This window comes from Phragmites australis, chromosome 7 (genome assembly GCF_958298935.1).
Source record: "Phragmites australis chromosome 7, lpPhrAust1.1, whole genome shotgun sequence".
NCBI lineage: Eukaryota > Viridiplantae > Streptophyta > Magnoliopsida > Poales > Poaceae > Phragmites > Phragmites australis.
Window position 1 is genome coordinate 34,516,313 of NC_084927.1, and position 23,969 is coordinate 34,540,281.

Below are 23,969 nucleotides of genomic sequence, written 5' to 3' on the forward strand. Positions count from 1 at the left end.
CACCCCACGTCCTTCTCCTCCGTTAGACCAATTTACCGCTGCTGACATTCCTCTAAACCTATCGCCCATTAGGAATCTGCCATCGGCAACCCAAAGCTCTAATCCTATCGCTAACCCGTCGTCTGATCACGCTCCTTCCTAATCACGTGCCCTTTTTTCTGTCGAGGGCGGAGGACCCGAGATGCGGCCTGCCGTCGGCTCGGCCTAGTCCGATGCCGCGTGGACCGGAGGAGCGGCAGCAGAGCCGAGAGGGGGAGTGCGCGCGCGGCCGAGGCGGCTCCGGCTGCCTCCCCGTCGCCGCGGAGGGGAGGAAGCAGAAGAGGATGTGCGCATCGGTTGCCCTCTTGCGCGCGCGGATCTCGTCGTTTCAAGCTACGACACGCGGTGAGTTGCCTCGTAATGTTTTGCACGCGGCGACGGGGCCAATCTCGCGGCGGCTATTGCACGGAGCCGTGCGCCATTGCCAACGGCCAAAGCAGCCAAGTCGGCGCCGGTTGGGCATCAGACGGCATGGTGACTGACACCGACGACCGAGCTCTGCGACTTCCGTTCCGTTTGTGCTTTTGCATCTGTCCTGCTCGCCTCTGCGCGCGCTGCATGCAGCTGGATATCTTCGTGAACAGGCGCGTGATCTGATCTGCCGTTGGCCGTTGCACTCTTTCCACAACCTGTGCTAGGGGTAAAATTAGAAATAAAATCTTGAAAAGAGTGTAGTGCCAAATATTTGGAAAAAAATAAAGTGATTAAAATGGACAAGTGTTCAGAAACGGAGGTTGCGCCTACCACCCCATCTCCCTTCAAAAGTTCCCCATGAAGCTATTCACCAAGGCCATGACGAACCGGCTGCAACCTCTTGTTCCCGCCCTTGTGGATGCTGATCAATCAAGTTTTCTTTGCCGGCGCTGCATTGCTGAAAACTTTGTTTACACAGCTGAGCTCCTTGACTGCTGTCACAAGCGCAAAAAGCTTACCGTCATCCTTAAGCTTGATTTTCACAACACGTTTGATTCAATGAACTGGGCCAGTCTCGACGCCATCCTTGCGGCGCGTGGCTTAGACACAAAGTGAGGGCGGCACAGAAGCGTCAAAAACCTTTAAAAAAAATCATGGAGACGGGGCATGGTGTGGAACAACATCACACGAATTTTCACATTTCGACACGACCTATAAATGGAGCAATGGAAAAGAGAAGTTGTTGTTGCACGGGGTGGTCGGTAAATGAAACAACGACCCCCCGTTTGACGGTGCCACAGGTGCGTTAAAATCGTGGAAAAAATTCTTGGAGTTGGGGAATGCAGCGCCTAAGCGCCACACAAAAATTTCAGACTCTTGCATGCATGATCTCTAGAGGGGGAACGGAAAAGGAGAATTTTCAGCAGTGATGGACGGCAAATGAAATACCGTCCACCCTTCGACCCCTCGCCGCTCGCGTCCCGAGCACGATCCACGCTGCCATGTCTCTGGCGAAGCGGCCCAGGAGCTCGCTCAGGTGCGCGACGCCGTCCCTGTCTCCCCGCTCGCGTACGTGCTCCTTCCTGGAACGAACCAGCGCCACCACCACCTCCAACTCCCTCGCGGCGCGCGCGGTAAGCTCGCTGCCACTGCACCCTCCAGCCTTAGACTATTTTCAGTAAATACTTTAAAATTTTATTTTTATAATACTATTACAGTATCATCTAATATTATTATAATATTTTTTATTTTTTCATCTTCAGCCGTTAACATATTTTTTACCTTTCATTACTTTTTATCTCTCCTTAACCAAAGTCATCCTCAGCTACAGTGATACAGCCTCTTTTTTTTACTTCGGCAAATTTGCAGTTATCCATTTCCTTTCACAACCCTGCAGAAGGATAGCGACTCCGCTGAAATGCTTTTTCTGACTTTCCAATCCACATCCACACTCGGCACAATGATTTGCGGGTACTGTAGTATGAGAAAGAGTTTTGGTTGAAGTTCCCCTCTTAGCTCAAGAGCTGATGCGTGCTCATCTTATGCATGATTTTCATCGTGTCCCCCAATAGATATCATTAATTAAGTAGATAAAACTAGATATAGAAAACGTAAAAAAAACGAAATAGAAAGAAAAAAAATCAGTTACGACTTACGAAAGGCGTGGTGCAGTTGGACAGTGATTATTAATCGCAATCCAAATATTTTCATAATAACCCCTAGCTTAAATCGGATTTGCACCTGCGGCCATGGCTTCCGTCCGCCGTCGAGGCCGCACGTGACATGGATTTGCCGGACATCGGCGGCCGGTGGTGCAAGAGGGTCGTCCACTCGCTCCCTGGCCCTCCTCATGCTCCGCGTCCACCTCCCCTTCTCCGCCCGACCTCCGGAGTTCGAGTAGAGTCCGTTCCCCGACCATGGGTGGTAATCTCTGACAATGTACAAGCAACTCATGATTCTATTGTGTACAAGACACTGCACATATCTGCCCCCACTTTTTATTACAACAGAGCCGCCTACCGGGAATCGGAAGCAAGAAGATGGGAAGAAAAATGTCTCATATGTAGTAGATCTGCCCGACATTGAGCAGGCTCTCGTGAGGAACGTTGAATATCACGCTGTTCTCCCTGCAGATCCTCCTCATGAAGGCGTACATGTAATCCACAGCAAGCTTCTTGACGATCCCCGAGTCTCTCCGTGCGCGCACGATGGTGTTCCCGAGGATGTGCACGACGCCGGCGTCCTTGCACCGGTTCAAGAACTCCAGCTCGTCGCCGACCGTGCTGGCCTGGCCTGAATACCTCAGCAGGCTGTCCCCCCTGAGCGGCGACTGCGCAGGCACGATTGAGTCCTGCGATGAGTAGCTCAGGTCACCATTTGAGCACATCGTGTTGCAAGATTTTTCAGCCAGGAATGCATTGCTCATTGATCCATCGGTCCTCTGCTCTGGCACGCTGAACTCATCGGAATCGGAATAGCCATCCATCATGCTCTCGAGCCGGACGAATAACACGATGCAGTCGAAGAGCATCTTCTCAAAGTCCTCATCTCTCTTGTGGAGGTCTTTGTATCCGTACCTTGCGACACAACGGAACATGTGGAAGTTCTTTGGCCCAATTCTCCTCACAAGGAACCGCTCGTCCGTCGGGACGGTATAGACTGGAAGATACTTGACGCAGACGAAGACAACCACCGAGTGGATTGCAGGGAGGTTGGTGATGAAGTGGGAGAAGATGTGCGGGACGCCACTTGCCAGCTCGGTGTACACAAAGCCTATCCCTGGAACCCTGACCAGACCAAGGCTCGGACCAAGGCCAAGAATCCAGGCCATCGACACCTTGCTGTGCATCTCAAATTCATACCGCTTCACGGTGCAGAAATGCCACACATACATGATGATGAAGAAGGCTGCTGCGATGACAAGTGGGACCCAACCGCCTTGGTCGATCTTTAGTATGCAGGCCACGAAGTAGGGAACCTCCACCATCAGTGAGAGCACGATAAAGGTGACGACAAGGATCCAGTGACTCTTCCACACCAGCAGCATTATCGGTACCATGAGGAATGTTGTAACCAGCATAACTATAACCACTGCAGTACCTGTTCATACAATATGAAAGCGGAAATAAGTGTCGTCTGATGTCATATCATGAAAATTCAGTACCGGCTGTTCTCATTTCAGAATAAGTTTGGTGTTCTGTTAGGTTAGCATTCAATGTCCATATTCTAAGCTTCTTTTTTTTTTTCAATTGTCTATGCAGCTACTCCAAACTCAGTGGTATATACTGAACTCCTGGAAATCCGGAATATATTTTGCACCATTGGGAGTTCAGAATGCATAGCTGCCAATTATGTGCATAGTTGAAATGGATTTGGATGGGCTTTATAAAATTTAGTTCACTATGTAGTACTTGTTTTTTTTTTTTAAAAAAAAGTGTTGTTTTTCACAGAAATTTAGTCCACCTTTGCTCCATGACATGTCCAAAGAATAAAAATGCACCATCATAATTCATATAAAAAAGGTAAATCTTACCATATGCATTTCCTATCTGGATTTGGTTCTTGAATCCAGCGGTTACAGCAATACAAAGAATCAGAAGGACCCAATTGATGTCAGGGATGTAAATCTGCCCAATGAATTTCTTCGAGGTGTGGACTACCTTTACACGGGGAAAACAGCCAAGTGCAAGAGCTTGCTTTATTATTGAGTAGGTTGCAGATATGGTGGCTTGACTTGCAACAATTGCTGCAGCAGTTGCTATAACAAAGGCTGGCCAATATATGGCATCTGCAATGATCAAACATATCACTGTGAGCACCAAATTACAAACAGCACTAGTACTCACTACTCAGTACGCACTATCAATAATGCGTTATGCAATATGCCAATGTGCACCAAACAGACATCATGTGGTGGCACACTGACACCTTTGTCTTAAGATTAGTGAATAGTATGGTAAGATGTCATAGCTGAGGGGGACCTGGAATGGAGAGATAAAAGACGTCAGCCACATGATTCTTGTGGGAAATTATATAGGCAGCCTGCCCTGTGTACGCCAGTAGAAGGCATGGGAATACAATCAAGGTGAAAGCAATCTGCAAACAGATATGTTCACTTTAGCGAACATGTAATTACATAAATATATGATTACTCGATATTGAAGACATTTTACCTGAATCGCTAATACAGGAAAATGACAAAGATCAGCAAATAATGCTTCAGTTCCTGAGTCGAAAAATGCTTAATGTTACAATGTGTTTACTAGAGGTTGATGAAAGGTAAGCTCTGATTCTTAAAGAAAAGTAAGGTGGTCTGACTCTGACCTGTGATGCTAAGCATGATTCCTCCCAGAGAGGTCCAGATGTCAGAATTCCCTCGCCGTCGGAAAAACCGGTATATATATACTGGGTTGTATGCTTTTAACACGGAGCTATCATACTTGTGTAAGTTCACAGCTCCGACACTTCCAATTAGAATGAACCAGAGGAGGACTATTGGTGCAAAGAGCCATCCCACTTTATCTGTGCCATAATGCTGCATGCTAAATAATCCGATTAAGATGACCACAGCGACAAGTACAACAATATCTGTAAGATGCAGAGGAAAGCAAAGATCAAACAATTTTGCAATATTAAATTATGTAAAATATTTTTTATATAATGGAAGTTGTTTCCGGCCTCTACATCGTCACGATGTACGCAGCCCGGTCCTTATTACAATAGCTCCTCATAAAGAAATTATGTAAAAGATAGATTGGGATTTTGGAATCATTGTAGTAAGACAGAAAAGGAGGCCTGATGCATGATGAGATTGTGATACACAAATCAACAAAAAATAGATATGCATGACACTAATTTCCTTCAACCGTTGCAGTAAGAACAAGCTTTTGCTTGCTTACACTATTTTTGAATTGACAATCAAGAAGTTGCAGTACCCAAGAATTTAAAATAATATAAAATGGAAAAAACATACCGGTACTCATATTCTGATTCTGAACTTTTATTCCACCTGATGCAGAAAGAACTGGAAAAAACACAGAATCATAAACCACATTCCAAAAACCATCACATTTTCTAACAAGAATGTGATGCTTTGTATTGTTACAAAAAAGTGATGATGTGTACCAGATATAGCAGGAGTAAGGATTCCATCTCCAATTGCTGTACAAGTACCAATGAGAACAAGAATAAGAAGGCTATTTCTCTTATATGCATGTGCCTCTAGCCATCTCTTTATCTTTTCTGCAACTGAATTGTCCTCATAAGTTTGCCGACTATATGTTGTCAGTTCCTCATCGGTCCTGTGTTGATTAGGTATGGTGCTGATCTTTGCATGACGGCATAATAGGGAATAAAGAGCAAATGTACCGCCTGTAAGAAAGTGCGATAAGTTGTCACCTTACAAAATATGCAAACAAGATGGCAAGTGAAGAAGCGGTAGAGTTGCTGATCTTTCCAACTCTAATCAACAGTACAATGATCTCAAGTCAAAAGTTTAATCATTGGAAAACTAAAATTTAGCAGGCAGTCTGGCATCTACACAGAACAAGATGGCAAAAGTTGTCACAAATCATTGGCACGTATAAATTTCTAATGTATTTAAATCACACGTTTTGGGAAGCACTGCAGTCAGTTTTCCATCTTTTTTTACCAATCAGATCATAAGAAACGACGTTTTGGTTAGACATTGTGAGGATCAAGTATCTTACCTTGACCATTGTCATTTGCCCTCAGGACAACAAAAACATATTTCACAAGTGGAATGAGAGTGAGGGTGTAAATAATCAAGGAAAGAGCTCCAATAACATCCTCATTGTCGTCTACTCCACGAGGAAAGATATTATAGAACACATACAAAGGCGATGTGCCCAAGTCTCCAAAGACCACCCCAAGGCTCTGAAATGCGAGCCGTAGTAACAAAACTGATGATAACTTCTGCATGAAAGGAAATAACAGTCAAAAGAAATTCATGACTTAGCAATCTATTTACTAAAATCAGAAACTAGCAATCTTCTTTCCGACCAAAGATTCTTCCGGTAGTTATTTCATTGAGGGTAAAATGAGCCACAAACTTGCGTAAAACAAATAGGTTCCTTGGTTAGGAAAACGGTAATATCATCACATGACTCAAACCAATTTTCTTCAATCGTGCTCTACAAATGGCAAACTACATGTTCATGCAGTAAAAATGTAGAATCCATTTGAACAGGCACATTTGTTCTAGAATCTAGATGTGCCCAGAGAACAGACTGCACAATGAGATGAACTGTCACATGGACACACTAATCTTACATCTACTGCAAGTATTCTGAAAATATCCAATTCTTGGAAACAACAAATTAAAATCGAACATGCGACTAATTGAAGAAAGAAATGTCAGACCTTTTCCCTATACATATTCTTCAGTCTGCCCGCCTCCTCATCCATGGGATGATCAAGGTTCTGATCCAGCTCCCACATGCTCCCCCTGTTTGTCGCCTCACTCTCTGACAGTGACGCCATTGATCTCTTTTCCCTTCAGCGACAGTTCCTCGAATGGAAACTTGGCATACGAACAAGTATTCAGACTCCACAGCTATTTGATCTCAAACTGAAAATTCAGCCTCGAATCTCGTCACTAGCATCAGCGCGATCAATTCTTGCATCAAAGAAAGATTGGAGCAGGCGCCAAGCTTCCAACCGAATCTCCCCAGTAAGCAGCTCTCTGCTCCCAGAAGAATTGCTTCCACCGCTTTGGTATTCGCAAGAAACGAAAATGGAATCTTTAGTCCAACAGCGAGGCGCCGAGAATCCCAGCAAACTCGTACACAGGACGAAAACACCACACAGAAATGGGCCACAGATTCCTATAGCCACGAATAATCCCAACCCAAAACCCAACTTTTCCTCCCGGAGACCACCCCGAACTGGCGAAACACAAGAGCTCCGCTAGGAGAGAACGAGGAGGAGGCAGAAGAGGATTTGAGGTGGAGAGAGCAAAGCAGCACCCAACCGAACGGAGCAAAAGAAGGCAGGAAATACTGCCAGGAGCAGCAGATGCCTGGGCACTGCGAGGAGAGCACGCTGGTGGGGCGCCCCACAAATTCGGTCTAGAATTAAATGACCAAAAATTACTGGCTTTGGATATGAATGATTGCAAGTTTGCAACTACTTACAGACAAGGAGAAGAAGAAGATGAGAGGGAGAGAGCAAAGGAAAAGTTTTGTGCTTCTTGCAGCTTGCTTCTGTCTGGCTGCTACTGATATATGGCTGTTTTTTTGTTTTGTTTTTTTAAACCAAAGTGCTATATGGCTGTAGACCTGTGAAAACTGCTTAAATGCTGATGCTGGCATCACGGCATGACAAGTTACAGTTCAGTAGTATTTAATTAATTAGCTCCTAATCTTTTTGTTGGTCTGGGGATCCAGATTTGTTACCTTCTCTGTTAAATTAGTAGTACTTTTGAGTTGCTTCTTGTTTGTTAGTAGGCTGTGTTTGCTCACTTGCAAGTTGGAATATCAAAAGTTTGTTGTTTGACATTGTTGACTTTCTTATGTGCTGGGGATTTTTCTGTAGTATCTTCAGTTCTGGACTGCCATCATCAGCCAATGGTTAGTTAGTGGGATGCCATTTATATAATTCAGTGATCTGCAGTCAGAATCCACCTTATTTTGATTGGTCTTTATTATTTTTATACTCCCCTATATTTATATATATAAAAAGACGAAGCACATTTGAAACTGCCAGTAACTAGATGCATCTTGTGAGCTGTGACTCCCCATTTGGTATGTAGTAATGTTATTATACAAGAACATTAGCATATACCTACTTCAAATCTCCCCATCCATGCTAGCTTGGCACGTGTCCTAAATGTGAAACACGATTTCGGATAAACACAGTTACATCTGAAATTAGCTGCAAGCTGATCCCTTCAGAGAGACCTATGAAAGTTTGGTTGGTGCCCAGCCCTGAAACGTACTGATAAGAATCTTGCTGTGTCTGTGCCATATATTCTTCAGAGAAAAGTGTTTCAATTATGCAAGAGATTGGAATGGAATGTGATGATTATGTAAGTAATAATGCAGGGGAACTATGCTTGGGAACTAATTCCCTACTTTTCTCGCTGTCGAAAAATCTAAGACTGTTTTCTTGACAAGTGCAAGTGATTCACCACCTCATGTAAAAGTCACAAGTGCACACCGGAACTGATTTTGTAGGAATTATCCAATTTTCGTAGTATTCGTAAAAAACTCTAGCATTTCAAACAGGGCCTTAGTATGTTCATGTTTGCAAACCCTGCCGTTTTATCCTTCCATTTTAGTTCTGAATATGCTAAGATGTGCGTCAGGCAAAGCATCGGTCGCTGCATGCTGAACTGAACGTGAGCGGCGGCTAGTGCAGGTGCAGAAACGGAACTGACTGATCTGCATACATCACCAGGCATGTATATATGCATGTATGTTTAACCTTATCAAATTCCTGAAAACGACGCTTCCAATAAGGAGGCGTGGTGAGACGAGAGCACCTGGAAGGCATGGCTTGTAGGGCGCAGCAAGTCATGGACAATCTGATGGCTTCTCTGAACAAGAGAGCTGACAGTGAGTGTCAGTGCCTTAGTGGGCGTTATTCTCTGCAGGTGGTGTGGTGTGATGCTCCACCACCATATATGCTTGTCGATGGGTTGATAGGTAGGATTATGGTTCTTCTCACACTAGCCTATCTTCTTCTCTCTATCATCCGTTTCACCTTTTTTTTTCCAGTGTGTGTGTGTGTGTGTGTGTGTGTTGGCCAATAAGCTATCTAGCTTCATCCTGGTCAAGTTGCATCAGGGAAAAAAGGAGCAGAAGCTGTTCTTTAGTGGAGACATCATCTCTTCTTTTCTCTGCTTCATTGGAAAATATCTCCGCTATCTAGAAACTAAATAAAGGACACGGATGCTTTTGAATTTGTAAAGGGCTAAATGATGTTAAGTTTAACGCTGTAAAACCACAATTTTCCGTTTTCTTTTTACTGAAAGATCCAAGAGAACGCCCTAAACGTGCCACATAATGCAGGGAATAAACGAGATAGAGGGTCCACTAGACTGAAGTGCGCTTTATGATCTGACCTAATTTCACGACTAGCTAGTGTTACCGTCAAACCACTATAATGTTCCAAAGTGTGATGAATAATTAGTCTGTCTGTTTATGATGTTTTAACGTTATTAACTGTTTCATGGACTTTCTTCTCGCCGCAAATTAATCTAGAAGAAAGATTATTAATTCATGTTCAATGTTGGAAAATTAATCCATCATGAGCAATAATCTAAGCACATCGGAATTATCTCACAACAATGACCTGGACGTCAAGCGGAACGTAAAAGTGGAAGGGAAGAAAACAAGAGAGAGAGCTTGGCGTGGGAGTTCATTTGAATGTCAACAGAAGCATCTCCGAAAATAATTTTGCATTATGCACTCACAGAAAACTACAAAAAATTTGTTGCTAACGTATACTGCATCATAATTATTAGGGACTTCAGCTAGCGACTATTATTGGAGCTATTTTATATCCAATTATTGGAGTATCATGATTAGCTTTTCGTTGGCCATGGGAGAAAAATGTAAGGATCGGTCCCGCCGCCATAAGACCAAGGACCATGATAGTCTTTTGGTTGTATATATCTGGCTCTAGATCATATTAAGTTGCATTTGAGAAGTTTGTAATAGTCTTTCCGATCATAAATATACGTAGTTTTAGTCTCTCTTTCACTATTTACTAAAGGTATGCCATTCTATTATTACTTAGACAACTCATTTGCTCCGGTCTTACCCTTAATTCTATCATTAACTCCCATCTCTCTTTCACAATGCCTCGTGCAAAGAGAGAGTGTGTTGGTAACATTAAATGTGCATTTTAGATGGAATTAACTAAGGACAATACGATCATTTAATCTAACTAAGGATACTATAGTCATTTAACCTATCTTCTTAATTCTCGTGCCTAACTCTAAAACATCTTACATAGTTTACCCGCGTGCCTATGGGTAAAAAAACTAATAGGTGCGGGTTTATGATATATTTTTTATACATGGATCTATGTGCAGGTTTGATATTAAACATAAATGTTAGAGAGAAACGGTTATGAAATAGTCATACTCGTGCCCCGCTTCGTCCGTGTACTCACTCTAAGCATCTAATATATGAGCATAAATTATTTAGTGGTATATAAACTATCACATCACGCCGCCCCACCACGCTGGCTGCCACCGCCCCTGTCTACCCCACCTAGCATACGGGCATGCCCATGGCCCGTGGGCGACGGACGCGGGTGCCAGTTCTTACTCACGGTGAGCAATAGGTGCGAGCGCATATTTCGGAATTAGCTCGCGGGTACATATTTGTTTAGTTTCTACTGCAAGTATTGTGCCGTTGTCATCCCTAACTCATGCATTTATTATTGGATGGAGTATATTTTTAAATTTTATATGGTGAATACGTGTACTAGTAGTCAAATTATAGAACTGGTGAAGGAGTAAGACGTGTTATCGAAAAAAAAAATCATACATACACAAAGGTTTTACGTCGTACGTGCAGGCCGATGGCTCCTGTTAATTTAATATCACATATTGGAGTTTGGTCTTATGAATGCCTGTTGTTCTATCCTAGATAGAGATTAGTACTAGGATTACCACTAATCTATATAGTTGGTGATAGTCAACTATGATGTAAACAGGTGAAGTTGCGGGGAGAAAAAGAAAAGAGAGGAGAGAGCGCAATCCATTGTTTAAGTGTAGCACATGAGAACCGTACGTATTGGTTTGAGCACCAGCAAATAAATAATAATGCGCGCACTGCTAAGATGGTTAGCTCGGGGATTAATCATATTTGGATGTACCAAGGCATCCTAGTCTAGTACTACGTATGTACTAACTCAGAGTTTTTTGTTTTGGAATTGTCTAACTTTGTATCGCCATCAACAGCATTTTGATTCCTTAGACAATGGGGCAGTATAAGTATGGGTGATTTTTGGGAACGTTTTAGGTCACATGGGGCAGTTCTTTGTTGACAAATTAAACAGCATCCATACAGGTACACCGTACGGAGTAGTTGGCAAATACTCCCACCAGTCTAAAATAAACATAGGTTTGAGTTACGTGCAATCAATTATTTTAAATTTTAGCTGTAAATAATTTTTTATGTATTGAGTTTCAATATTTAAAAATAACACAAGTAGATTGTTTCAAAAAATACTTTCATAATAGTACTCACACTGTTCAAAAATAGTAGACGTATTTTATTATGAAAAAGTCAAATTTTATTTACTTTGACTAACATTTAATTAAATTATAAGAATATATATTGTATAAAAATTATACAATTAGTTCACAATTCAAAATAAATTTATACTATATAGGTTTTATAGCTATAAATGATATATTTTATGAGAAACTCTCAGTCAAAATCTAACTTCGAAGACCAAGCACAAAGAAATGCGTATACTATTTCTAAATGGAGTGAGTGTATTTTTGCTATTTTTATTAATATATTACAACAAAAAGTAGTAGTCAAAGTTGTATTTTGGGGACCGTGACGAGGTCTAAAATGACATTTATTTCAAACTAGAGAGAGTACTACCTGTGTTCTCTTTTATTTATCATTTAGGATATTGATATGGTCTCCAACAAGGAAGTTTGATTATTACTTTTGACAACTAGCTCTTGATAAAAATTGATAAAAATTAAATGATGTTAAAGTATTTTTTATGACAAATTAATTACTATTATTTTCATGTGCCAAATCCTAATAGTTTTATATATATTCGTGATCAAAGTTTCTAAAGTTTAACTGCACATATTTTGGATGACATCTATTTCAGAATAGAGTTAGTGTATGTGTTAGATATTCAACCAAACTACGCAAGTCCCAATGCTCTACTTTGACTTATTTCTTATGTATTAAATGAACATGTCACTGAAATTTTTTTATGATGTGACAATAAATTAAAGAAGAGAGTTGTAACTAGTGTCTTCTCTAAGACATAAGATAGTCACAATATTCAGCATAAGAAAGAAGCTAAGAAATATATTGAGATGATTAATGTTAATGTTCATGTGTTGTATGAAACAAGCAAATAAATGAGTAGAAAAATAGATGGGGCACATATTTTGAGATGTTGAAGAAATTTTGTGTTTGGGAAATAATTTGTACACTAGTGTTAATGTGACGTGAAGGAGTGTAGATATTGCTATAAGACATTTGTATTGTGAGTGCCTGACGTTTCCGCGTGGGGCTGCTAGTGGTATTTGCATCTTAAATATTATACTCGATTGCACATATCCTCATCATTTTGTCAACGCAGTACTACGAATTAATTCTAAAAAGATAAGTTAAAATAGTACAGCATGCATGTTATCGTTTGGCAACAACACTTAAAAAAATATAGAGAATTATGAATAAAAAAAAGAATTATGCATGGCACTACATGAAGCAGCTTTTCAAGAAATTCAAGGGCCACTTATTTAAAAAAAAAAGCTTTATTCCACATGTTTCTGGAAGCTTTATTCCGCATGTACTCTCTCCGTGTCATTTCTCAATTTTCCATTTCGATTTGGTATGCAGCATTATCATTGTCTGACATCGAGAATGACTTCCTTCATCGTCCTTATGTGAGGTGTCCGGTGAGATGTCGCCTAATTATTTTGTCCTAGTTAGCTTCTCGAGCCCTACATTTACCTTTGGTTTGGACCATTTAGCTGATCCAGTACAATCTGGTACATATATAGGTATAGCCTATTATATTTAAGAAGTATTCTAAATAAATTTAAAGGCTCACTAAACGGAGGTGATCGTATATCTTCTAGTCCCACTTTGTTATGAAAATCATATCGGTTAAAAATTCAATCGTAACACGTTTCAATCACGCAATTCTCTTTTTATATATTTTTACTGGCCGTCACCGCAAAAGATATATACAATTAGGTTTTTTACCTCTTCCCTTTGTTGCATTGTCACCGGTAGATTACTCCATCCCGTTATGCCGATATGTACCGACGAACGAAAGAGCAGATATTTAGAACCCATCGCTCTTAGTATTCTACACCGGGAGAGATAAATAAGATTTTTGAAAAACGCTCAGCGCAACAGTGCTCATGATATGCTTCCTCTATGTTCTCTTTATCATCGTCTGCTGCATCACCATCATGAGAGCCTCTATATCTCACGCTACCGACAGGTATGTTTATTATAATCTATCATATCCGTCATGCATGTTTTCCTGCTACCTTCATCTGGAATATATTACGGAGATATTTTTTTAGATAAACTCATGTTAGATGATAATGCTAATTGATCTATTCCTATTAATATTATATTTAGAAATTAATTAAATTTGGAAGTGCGTGTTTCTCTATCATAATCAATGTTCTTGACGAAGCTAGGATGAGAAGGAAAGAAACTCTAGTTAGTTGCATTTTTTTCACAAAAAAGATAGGAAAAAAAGGGAGAAAAACACCAAAAACATCCGTGCTCTATCAATCAAACCAATCAATCATAACGTGGAGCCTGCAATCGCAGCATCAATCAGCTGCCGTGACGGACGTACGTACCTACGTGTGCAAACGATTTCTTCCGGCAATTTATACACGAAAACGATATGTCCCCTGCCTCAAGAACATATATTAGCAAAAGAAGAAAAACAAGGAGGAGGAGGACCTTCTATTTTCCCAGAAAAAGAATTGAAGGTGAAAGCGAAGAGAGACGGAGGTTATTACTCGAGACGGCGCCATGTCGATGGTCGCTAGCCCGCGGCGGTATATTCCCGCATACTCCGACGCGACGGCTCCGTGGCGCCGATCGAGTTAATAATGGCACGACGACGCTAAGCTGTGTGAGGAGAAGCGAGCGAGAACGACGTGGCTCGTCTTGGCCGGAATTCTATCGCGCGTCCACGGCCGGCCTAGTCGGATAAGACCTCGGCGACGATGTGGACACGGCAGAGGCGCCTGGTTAGTCAGCAGGTGTGCCCGTCTGGCGGCCGAGTGAAAGAGACGGCGAGCGAGCGAGCGGGTGTGCGAGCGAGCGGCACGTCGAGGTGGGGATCGATGGGATCACGGCCACGGACGCGCGCAGCGTTTGGACTTTGGAGGCGCGGCTGTCGCTCTTATCGGTCGTGCTCGATGGCGCTGGCGCGCGTAGGACGGCCGCGCTGGCGCCGCTTGCATGGCGCCCGTGCGCTTCCAAACTGCCGAACTTCTTAGCTTGCGTGCGGCGCGGCTCGTGTTGCGCGCGCACGGCACATATTTTTCTTTACATGAACCCACATGAACAGTATATATATAGTAACTTGCTCTCGTAGAATCGTTCCAAATCTTGGCCTTTTAATCTATGTAACAAGATGGATTAGCACGTCTACACCGTATCTGTTTTTTTTTTACACGGAGCATGACAAAGGGAGGCTGAAAAAATTGTATCCACTAATTTTGGACATCTCAATATTTATACTTAACACATTCATTTAATTATAAGGAAAATAGTAATACTTTTATATATGTACATAATTTTAATATGTAGACGACAGTAATACGGACCTAGCAAAATTTGTTTCATATTTTTTGACTTTTAGATATTTTTCTTTATATTTTAGATTATTTCAGCCGATTTATCAATATAATTAATATTTATTTTGATATTTTTTAGAATTTTCTGAAAACAAAAATTATATTATACGCATATATACATATGTATATATATATATACGTATACATACATGAGACTCGCATGAATAGTAGCTACAATAACTTGACCCCGGTTGGCCTCTTAACTCTTGGCCCTTTAATATATGTAATAGGTATATTCGGGATAAAGTAGCATTACCCTGTAGTAAACTAGTCGGGAAATTTTGCTACAAGACATGCTTGAATTGCGGTCTTTGCTGCAATACATGGTTTTTTTAATGTATGATATCAAACACTACTAAAATATGGTTATTTTCCATAACACACTTTAACCATTAAAATATAATATTTTACTAATTAGGAGGGAGAAACAATCTGAAATGCCCTCATTGCCCTTCTGACCCAGTGGGGCCCACTATCGGTGAAGGCAGAGAAGATAAGGCCGGCAGGATTTTTTCCCGTGTGTGTGCAGGCGGCTCAGAGAGAGAGCGGAGGCCGTGTAGGGGTGAGAAAGATCAGAGGGAGGTGGCGCTGGTGGGAAGAGAAAAGGAGACCAGAGAGGGGAGGAGCTGGGCGATGCGATAAACTCAGTGGCGGCGACGGCCTTGGCCAATCGCAGCGACACGAGAGCGAGGACAGAGAGGAGAGGGCGACGTCGGGGAAAAGAGGCACCAGCGGAGAGGTAGATGGCCAAAGAGCGGGTCGAGTGGCGCAAGGGGACGACGCGGTGGCGTGGCGGCGCGGACCGATGACGCAGCGTGGCTGTGCGTGCTTGCGGCCGTGCGTGTGGTGATGGCACGACAGCGAGGTGCGGTGCGTGACCGAGCAGCGGCACGCACTGTGTTCGCGTGGTGGATTGCGCGAGCGGCGTCATGGCCTTCACTTGTTTCGTCTCGATCCCCATCGCGAGAGCGCCCCCTCCCGTCTCATTCCCCATCGCCATCCCTCCGCCTCCGCCTTCGCCCTGCCTAAGAGCCACCACTGCCCCTGCCTGGGAGCTGTGGCCGAACGACGAGGCAGAGTCCTCTGCTGCAATGCCTCCCATGGCGGCGACCTCTTCAAAAGGTGATGGCGGAGCTTCTCCAGCTGGTTGGAGATCTAGCACCGGCGAGGCCCCAATTGACGAGTAGCTCTCAGGCTTCAATACGGCGATGAACTTGGATATGCTCCTATTTTGGTGTTGCGCCATAGAGAAAGGGAGGTGGAGAAAATAAACGGGGTGGTCGATTTGCTCATGGATGAAAGATCAGTGCATGTGGTGTGAATCCATGGATGCAGCTGATGCTATGCTTGTTCTTTTGATCTAGGAAAACAGAGTTCGACAGAGATTGAGATGAGAAGAAACACGGTTGTGGATGCTACCCGTGCCGCTCCTCCTGCTGCCACTGCCCATGGAGATTGATCGGGCATGGAGAAGACCCTAGCTACAGCTCGTACACACGGACGATAGAGAGGAAAACTGACTCGTGGACCCCACCTTAACTAATGGAAAAATAGACTTTTCATACCCTTTCTCTCTCCTCATAAGCAGGAAATGACTATTATAATGAATACTGTGTATGGTACCAAATTACCACTGTTGATCAATGTCTAAGAGCAAAATTTGAAAAATTCATATCCTACAACAAAGACAGTACTTCAAGCATGTTCTGTAGCAAAAGTTGCCAAACTAGTAATGCTAGCTAGATTGGTGTGACGTGCAGGCTGTTGGTTTTGAGGGAGATGTCCACAAACAGGAGGATGCAACGAGAGTGCTCACGACAACAGTTGATCATTTGGGCAGGCTTGACATTCTTGTCAACGGTGCAGCAGGAAACTTCCTTGCTTCCCCAGAGGATTTAAAGCCCAAGGAATTCCGAACCGGTACTTCATCAAAAACACGCTCTTGTTTTGATTCAATGATGCTCTTTGTTTCAATTTTGCACACACTATCAGCACTACATTTGGTCTTAGTAGTTTATGCAATTGTGCTAGGCTGCTAGCTCAACCACCACTGTGCTATGAACTTGTGTATCATGCTACCAGCTTAATATTCTATTATTTCAAAAAAGTTGAATTTTACCGAATTTTCTATCTGCAGTTGTTGACATTGACACTGGGTACATACACAATGTGCTATGAAGCCCTGAAGTACCTGAAAAAGGGCGGACCAGGGAAAGGCCCCTCCACTGGTGGCCTAATCATTTACATAAGTACGACACTGCATTACACTGCGTCTTGTACCAAATTCATGTCTCTACTGCTAAGGTACTTGGATCTTCTCTGCACCACTAGAGAAAATCAGTGAAATAAGTAGACTTCTGATGGATCGGCTTGATTAGGCAAGTGTTGATAGTATCACAAGATCATTGGCTCTGGAATGGGGAACAGATTATGACATTAGAGTCAACGAAATTGCACCGGAACCAATTCAAGACACTCCAGGATTGAGGAAGCTTGCACCTGACGAAATGAGCAAAGGGCGTCAAGAAATGACGCCATTATTTAAGTTTGGGGAGAAATGGGACATAGCAATGGTTGCACTCTATCTTGCTTCTGATGCAGGTTTGTTGTGTTCTTCCTGTTTTCTAATCAGTTGTCAAAAGGTTCACTTATACATAGAATTTCAGTTGGTACTGAGCATCCACATATCTGGAGGTTATCTGGAAGAGGTTGTTGTGCCCATTGTTATAAAATTAACAAGCTCTGTTAGTGTGGTGTTTACTGCTTTGGGTTTATGCTTGTCTCTTAAATAGTCAATGTAACCTCCATTGTTGACTGTATTACTAGTAAAACAGTAATACATTTTAGCTCACCTGAAACTCAGCCATTTGATGTATCATACAATCTGATTTGTAGGAAAATATGTAAATGGGACTACAATGATTGTTGATGGAGGCCTTTGGTTAAGTCACCCTTGCCATATTCCTAACGAGGAAGTGAAGGAGCTCTCTAAAGTTGTTGAGAAGAAGGTTAGGACCTCTGGTATTGGTGTGCCATCCAGCAAATTATGATGGCATTGTTGGTTTATGTCACCCTTCTGTGTCTTGTGTTGTATCATCCCCCAAAATTGTTGTCACCAAACTTTATTGTCTATGTGACTCGTGTAATCTGCTGAGCAGACTTTGTTTAGATAAGCAAGTTCAAATGTTTACCATTCTTGGTATCTTCCAAATTGCATGAGAAATACTCTGATTGATATGGGATCGCAGCCCCAAAAGTGTTTATTAGTACCAAACATTCACATGATATCTTATGATCAAGACATAACAAGTCTTTTCATATTGTTGAGATGAAGTGTTATATGATTTGAACAAATTCCATATCCTTCATGTTGCAAGTTGCAACTCCACAAGTAATTTAGACCAAAATCTAAATTCATTTTAGGATTAAATATGTGGCAAACATATGAAAATAGGCTCTACAATGTGGTAACTACAGCATAATTCAGGAAACCGAGAGAATTTGTATGTGTAACAAAACATGTAACAACTATATTCCTTACCAGGTGTGAACACGATGGAAATCTCCAAGAGAAACAAAGCGAGATACTGATAGGCCAGGGAAATTTATGTGAGGCTCCTTCTGCGTCTCAACTGCCTCATGAGAAGAAGAGAACAATTTCTTTACCTTATAAGTGACTGTCGGAGGATTAACTCCAGTCGCAGGGATCCCGAGAGACCCCTTTTTAGAGATTCGGCCGGGGGATGATCCTGAGTATGTTCGTCGGAGAAATAAATGGGAATGAATGCAACTGCCGGTGGTGGTGGAACGACCTAGTGCAAAAAGAAGTAAATGCACCGGAATTTAGACAAGTTCGGACCGTACGGGGGCGTAACACCCTACTCCTATATGTATACTATAAATGCCCTGAGGAAGTCCCTCAAGGATGTTGCTGGTTACAAGAATGTTGGTCTATCTTAGAGCCTGGGGCTCTTTGTTCTTCGGCATGTCTCGTGCTGCTCACTTCACAGCCGTTGTTTCTCTTGTGCTGTGTTCTTGTCTGTGCTTGTGTGTCCTCTCTTTTTTCCATACATGTTTCCTTCTGTGCCGCCGGCTGCTTTAAATACCCACCGGCAGCAACGTGCCCCGAACGGGAGGGGGGCACGAGTTTCGAGACACCATAAATGGAAAGGGCGTCATCATTTTCTCTGGGCGAAGTGACCGGGGGTGAAAAATGCGGCACACGCCCGGTCATCTGTCACCATAAATGCCCTGGCAACGGGCGCCGTGGAGAGGGCCCACCGGGCAGCCGCAGAGCGGCCCAGCGTGCCCGCCCTGTCTTGTTCCCCTGCCACAGCAGCGCGGCAGACGGAACGTATCGGCCCTTACGACGTTATCCTGAGACGGGGTGGATGGCACGAGACGGGACCCGTGCAATTAATAACCCCACGCCTCTCTGCCAGAACGTGATAGGAACTGACGCTGAGCGCGGCGGGAGCAGTTGGAAGTGACAGGCCACGCACGCTCTTTAAATGCGGCCTCGGGCCTTTGACTGGCTGACACCTCATCGGTGGGCCCCTCGGGGGCCTCTGCTAGGGGGCTTTCTATGCCGTCGGGGAACCGAGTGCTCGGAGGTCACTGCTCACCTCCCCGAGCACTCTCTCCCGAGAATGCCCTTTCTTGTCCTCGGGGAACCGAGTGCTCGGGGGTACTGTTCACCTCTCCGAGCACTCTCTCCCGGGCACACTTGTACGGATCCTCGGGGAATCGAGTGCTCGGGGGCTGCTGCACGCAGCCCCGAGCACTCTCTCCTGGAACTTCCTTCGGTGGGTCCTCGGGATACTTGGGTGCCCAGGGGGCCACCGCTGGCGGCCCCGGGCACGTTTCTCCCGGTACTTATCTCTCCTGGTCGTCGGGGGACTAGGGTGCTCGGGGGTCACCGTACACCCTCCCGAGCACTTTCTTCCCGATACTTAGATTTTGTGGATCATCGAGAAACTGGGGTACTCGGGGGCCACCGACTGTGGCCCCGAGCGCCCTCTCTTGGGACTCGATCTTTCTCACCTTGCGGGAGAGACTCCGCGGGATGGCGCTATGTGGCGGATGGCTGGCCTGGCCTCGGAATTCGGGGACCCCCGGTTCCTGATACACCGACAGTGACTATGATGGTGCATGGAACTCCTTTACCATCTTGTTCTGCTGGTCCTTGATCATGACTCATGGATGAGAATATGAACTCTGATGATGCCCATTCACATGTTCCCTTCAGAAAAGCTCACCCAGGAACTTTCTTAGAAGGCTACCTGTTATGGGCGACTGAAATAGATAAGAAATATTAGTTACCGTAGCGCGCGGGTTATCGCAAGGTGCGTTACTATAGCACTGGATTAGATTGGTTAGAGATAAGATTAGTTAGATTAGTTGTTAGGGATAATATAAGATTGAATTATTTAGAGATAAGACTGAATTATTTAGAGATAAGATTTGTTAGTCTAAATTGTTAAGGCCGGCTCCTATATAAAGGAGGACACAATATCCATTGTAATCAAATAAGAAAAGAATTAATCTAAGTATCCCCTAATATTACAAATCTTCTCAATTTAGAGTCTAATCCCTCCCCTAGCAGCCGATGCCACCTGATTATTCTCTCGGCGGTGCTTATCCTAATATTTGGTATCAAAGATATCAAGTTTCGACTCTAGGGAGAATGCTAGATCTCAAGCCCTTGGCCAAGGTGGTAGTCGACTTGCAGAAGAGCATGCAACACTACTATAGAACCGACCTTATATGCCGATCACATCACAGTCGGTTTCTAATGGGCCGGCAGTAATGGGGTAGCAATGCCGGTTCATACGCCGCGCGAGAAGAACCAATTATCGTGACTTATGAACCAGCAGTGATAAGGGTTATCACTACCGACCGATAGTTTGAGCTAACAGTGATGTCAGCTTCATCATTACTATCGGCTGAAGACACCGACCGACAGTGATATAAGGGTATCACTGTCGCTGGTGATTTGAGCATGCAGTGATGTCTCAGCTATATAAAAGTGGTCATCTCTTTCCTCAAGTCCAAGCACAACTGGGAGGAGCTATGTTTTCTTACTCGGTGGTCACCATTTTTGCTCACCTAGTTCTTGAGGGTTTCAAAAATTTGAGAAATCCTTATGCCCTAGGTGTTCCAAGGTATGTAACTTTACCTCCAATATATTTCTAGTTGAATTTTGTTTGCTAAATTTCTCTAGATTTTGAAATGATGGAGATGAACCTATAGCTATGATGTTTGAAGATAATGTAGATACAATTATACCTCATTTATGATATGTAAGCTTCAATTAGCTTATGGTGAAAAGTGTCTTTATTATTGATTTACATTAGCTATATGTATGAGCATATTTATTTTTGATTTTTAATGAATTAGAAAAATTAGCCATAAAATTAAGGTATATAGCAAGCTTCAATTATATTTTTTATATTTTAATTAATTAACAAACTCCAATATAGAAACTTTAGTCATGAGCATTTTTTTATTTTTAATGAATTAGAAAATTTAGCCAAGATATTAAGGTATATAGCAAGCTCCAATTATATTTTTTATATTTTAATTAATTAGTAAGCTCTAATATAGAAACTTTAGGTATGAGCATATTTATGATTGATTTTTAATTAATTAGAAAAGTTAACCATGATATATAGGTATGTAGCAAGCTCCAATTATATTTTTACTTAATTATTCGTACATAAGGGTTGAATAATAATGAATTTTTTTAGAGATGGCACCAACAAACACTCATTAGAAGCGGACGCGAAAGCATACAAAAGACAGCTCCTCCAACTCGGGCTAATTGCTGGTGGGAGATGAAGAGATAATTTATTTGTTAGCGATTGTAAAATCTTCTAGATGATATGAATTTGGATTTACAATAATGATATAATTGTAGAAGGACAGAAAATGGATGTACGATAAAGCGCAGAGTACAAGATCAGCGTGGAGTATTTTCGGGTATCTGGCACGGTGCACAAGTCAAATACACAGTCTCAATACATATGTTGTCCTCATCAACAACATTCTCCACTCTAACAATTCTTCTTTTTACTTGAAGAACCATGTGACACTCCTCCTTGTTAGCCAGATCTGAATATTTTACATAGAAGACTTGAATAACATCATCCGCTAGTATGAATGGTTTTTCGCTATATCCAACGAGTTTTTGGTCCACTGTAGTTATAATGTACTTATCGATCTTCATGTCCTTTGGAATTCTGACCTATTGGCACCGGAAAAGAGAAAACTTTAACACTACATAGTCGAGCTCTTGGATCTTCTCTATAAATTCATAGTAGGTCTCCCTATTTCTATTGCAGACGTAGGCATCTATACAGATGCCGCTATTTTAGTTGGCGCTCTTATTATCCTGAGCTCTCGTATAAAATGTATAGCTATTTATATCACATCCTTGGAATGTGAGACCTGTAGTTGACGGTCCGTGAGTCAACACATTCAACTAAGCACACTCTATCTACTTATCCATCACATGTCTACGTAACCAGACACCAGAATAATCTCGGTGCTCTCGCGTGATCCAAACATCAGACTTCCCTGGGTATTTGGTTCGTAGCATCTTCTGATGTTCTTCGGCATACGGGTCTACTACAACTGATTGTTATCGAACTACGAAATGTGCTCGCGTGAATGAAACAAGGTCATTAGTGCGGAATGAGTTTGCACCTATCATCCCTTTCCCATGTAGCCTTATCTCATGGCGAGATACAGACACACCAATCTATTTGAGATTCTTGTAGTCAACGCAGTAATCAATGACCTCCTCGTTTACCCAGCCTTTGGCCATGCGGCCTTTTAGCCGATTTCGATTATGAACATATTTTTTCAAAACTCTCATGAACCTCTCGAAATGGTGCATCTAATGCAGAAACATAGGGCCAAGAATCTGTATGTCTTCCACAATGTGAACAATAAGATGCACCATGATATAAAAAATGATAGAGGAAAACATGCCTCAAACTATGATAGAGTCTCGATCACATCTTCCTGCAGCTTATCTAGCTTGGTCGGATTGATGGCTTTCTGTGATATCACATTGAAGAATGAACACAACTTTATGATTTGGATTTCGGACCTTCGACGACAGAATACCTCTAATTATAATTGAAAGCATCAATATCATCATCACATGACAATCATGAGACTTTATGCCAGTTAATTTCAAATATCTCATGTTTACTAGTCTCTTTATGTTGGCGGAGTAATCGGATGGAATTTTGGTTCCATGCAAGCACTTGCACATTGTAATTTTCTCTGCCTTGCTCAGACTATAGCTAGCGGACCGAGATATTTGCCGTCTTCTTGCATATCTTCGGGATTTAGATCATGTCTGAGTTTCAAATGTTTCAGGTTATTTTGTGCTTGGAGTGTATCCTTTGTTTTGTCAAGTATGTCTAGTAACGTACCAATCAAGCTATCACACATGTTCTTCTCAATGTACATGACATTGATTGCGTATCGAACCACCAAATCTGGCCAATAAGCTAAGTCATAAAAAATAGTCCTTTTTGAACATAGGAGCACTAAGATTATATTTCGGAACCGATGTATTTCCGTGTCCCTTTCCAAGGATAACCCTAAGTCCCTTTACCATCTTATATACCTGTCTCCCGGTACGATGCTTAGAAGATGATCGAGTCTCAACTTTCCCATAAAAAACTCTCCTATTACTGCGGTGCAGGTGATCCTTATGAAGAAATTTACAATGACCTGGGTACACTATTTTTCGATTGTTCTTCAGCCATAAGCTCTCTGTTTCATCCAAGCAATGCACGTATGCACAATAACCTTTGATAGTCTTGCCTAATAGGTTACCAAGGGCTGGCCAACCTTGAATTGTTACAAATAATATTGCGAATAGGGTGAACTTCTCTCTTTTGTATGCATCACATACCTTCACACC

General features: G+C 42.5%; 1 protein-coding gene and 1 pseudogene across 1 annotated transcript; one reads left to right on the top strand and one right to left on the bottom strand.

Moving 5' to 3' along the window:
• Positions 1 to 2,080: 2,080 nt before the first annotated feature.
• LOC133924970 (probable potassium transporter 11) lies at positions 2,081 to 7,704 on the bottom strand. Its single transcript, XM_062370735.1, has 9 exons — positions 6,835 to 7,704; positions 6,162 to 6,387; positions 5,578 to 5,823; positions 5,426 to 5,476; positions 4,777 to 5,040; positions 4,626 to 4,678; positions 4,434 to 4,548; positions 3,986 to 4,240; positions 2,081 to 3,552 (listed from the first exon to the last, which is right to left on the bottom strand). The coding sequence occupies exons 1-9, from the start codon at positions 6,952 to 6,954 to the stop codon at positions 2,510 to 2,512; spliced, it is 2,373 nt and encodes a 790-aa protein (XP_062226719.1). The 5' UTR covers positions 6,955 to 7,704; the 3' UTR covers positions 2,081 to 2,509.
• An 8,769-nt stretch (positions 7,705 to 16,473) lies between these two features.
• On the top strand, positions 16,474 to 18,075 carry LOC133925612 (peroxisomal 2,4-dienoyl-CoA reductase [(3E)-enoyl-CoA-producing]-like; annotated as a pseudogene).
• The last annotated feature ends 5,894 nt before the right edge of the window (positions 18,076 to 23,969 follow it).

Excerpts from the sequence above, each read along its gene's own strand:
- LOC133924970 (XM_062370735.1), bottom strand. The coding sequence starts at position 6,954 with ATGGCGTCACTGTCAGAGAGTGAGGCGACAAACAGGGGGAGCATGTGG. Across the intron at positions 4,679-4,776 it reads AATCATGCTTAGCATCACAG|GAACTGAAGCATTATTTGCT; the intron begins GTCAGAGTCAGA and ends TTTTCGACTCAG. Across the intron at positions 3,553-3,985 it reads CCAGATAGGAAATGCATATG|GTACTGCAGTGGTTATAGTT; the intron begins GTAAGATTTACC and ends TTGTATGAACAG.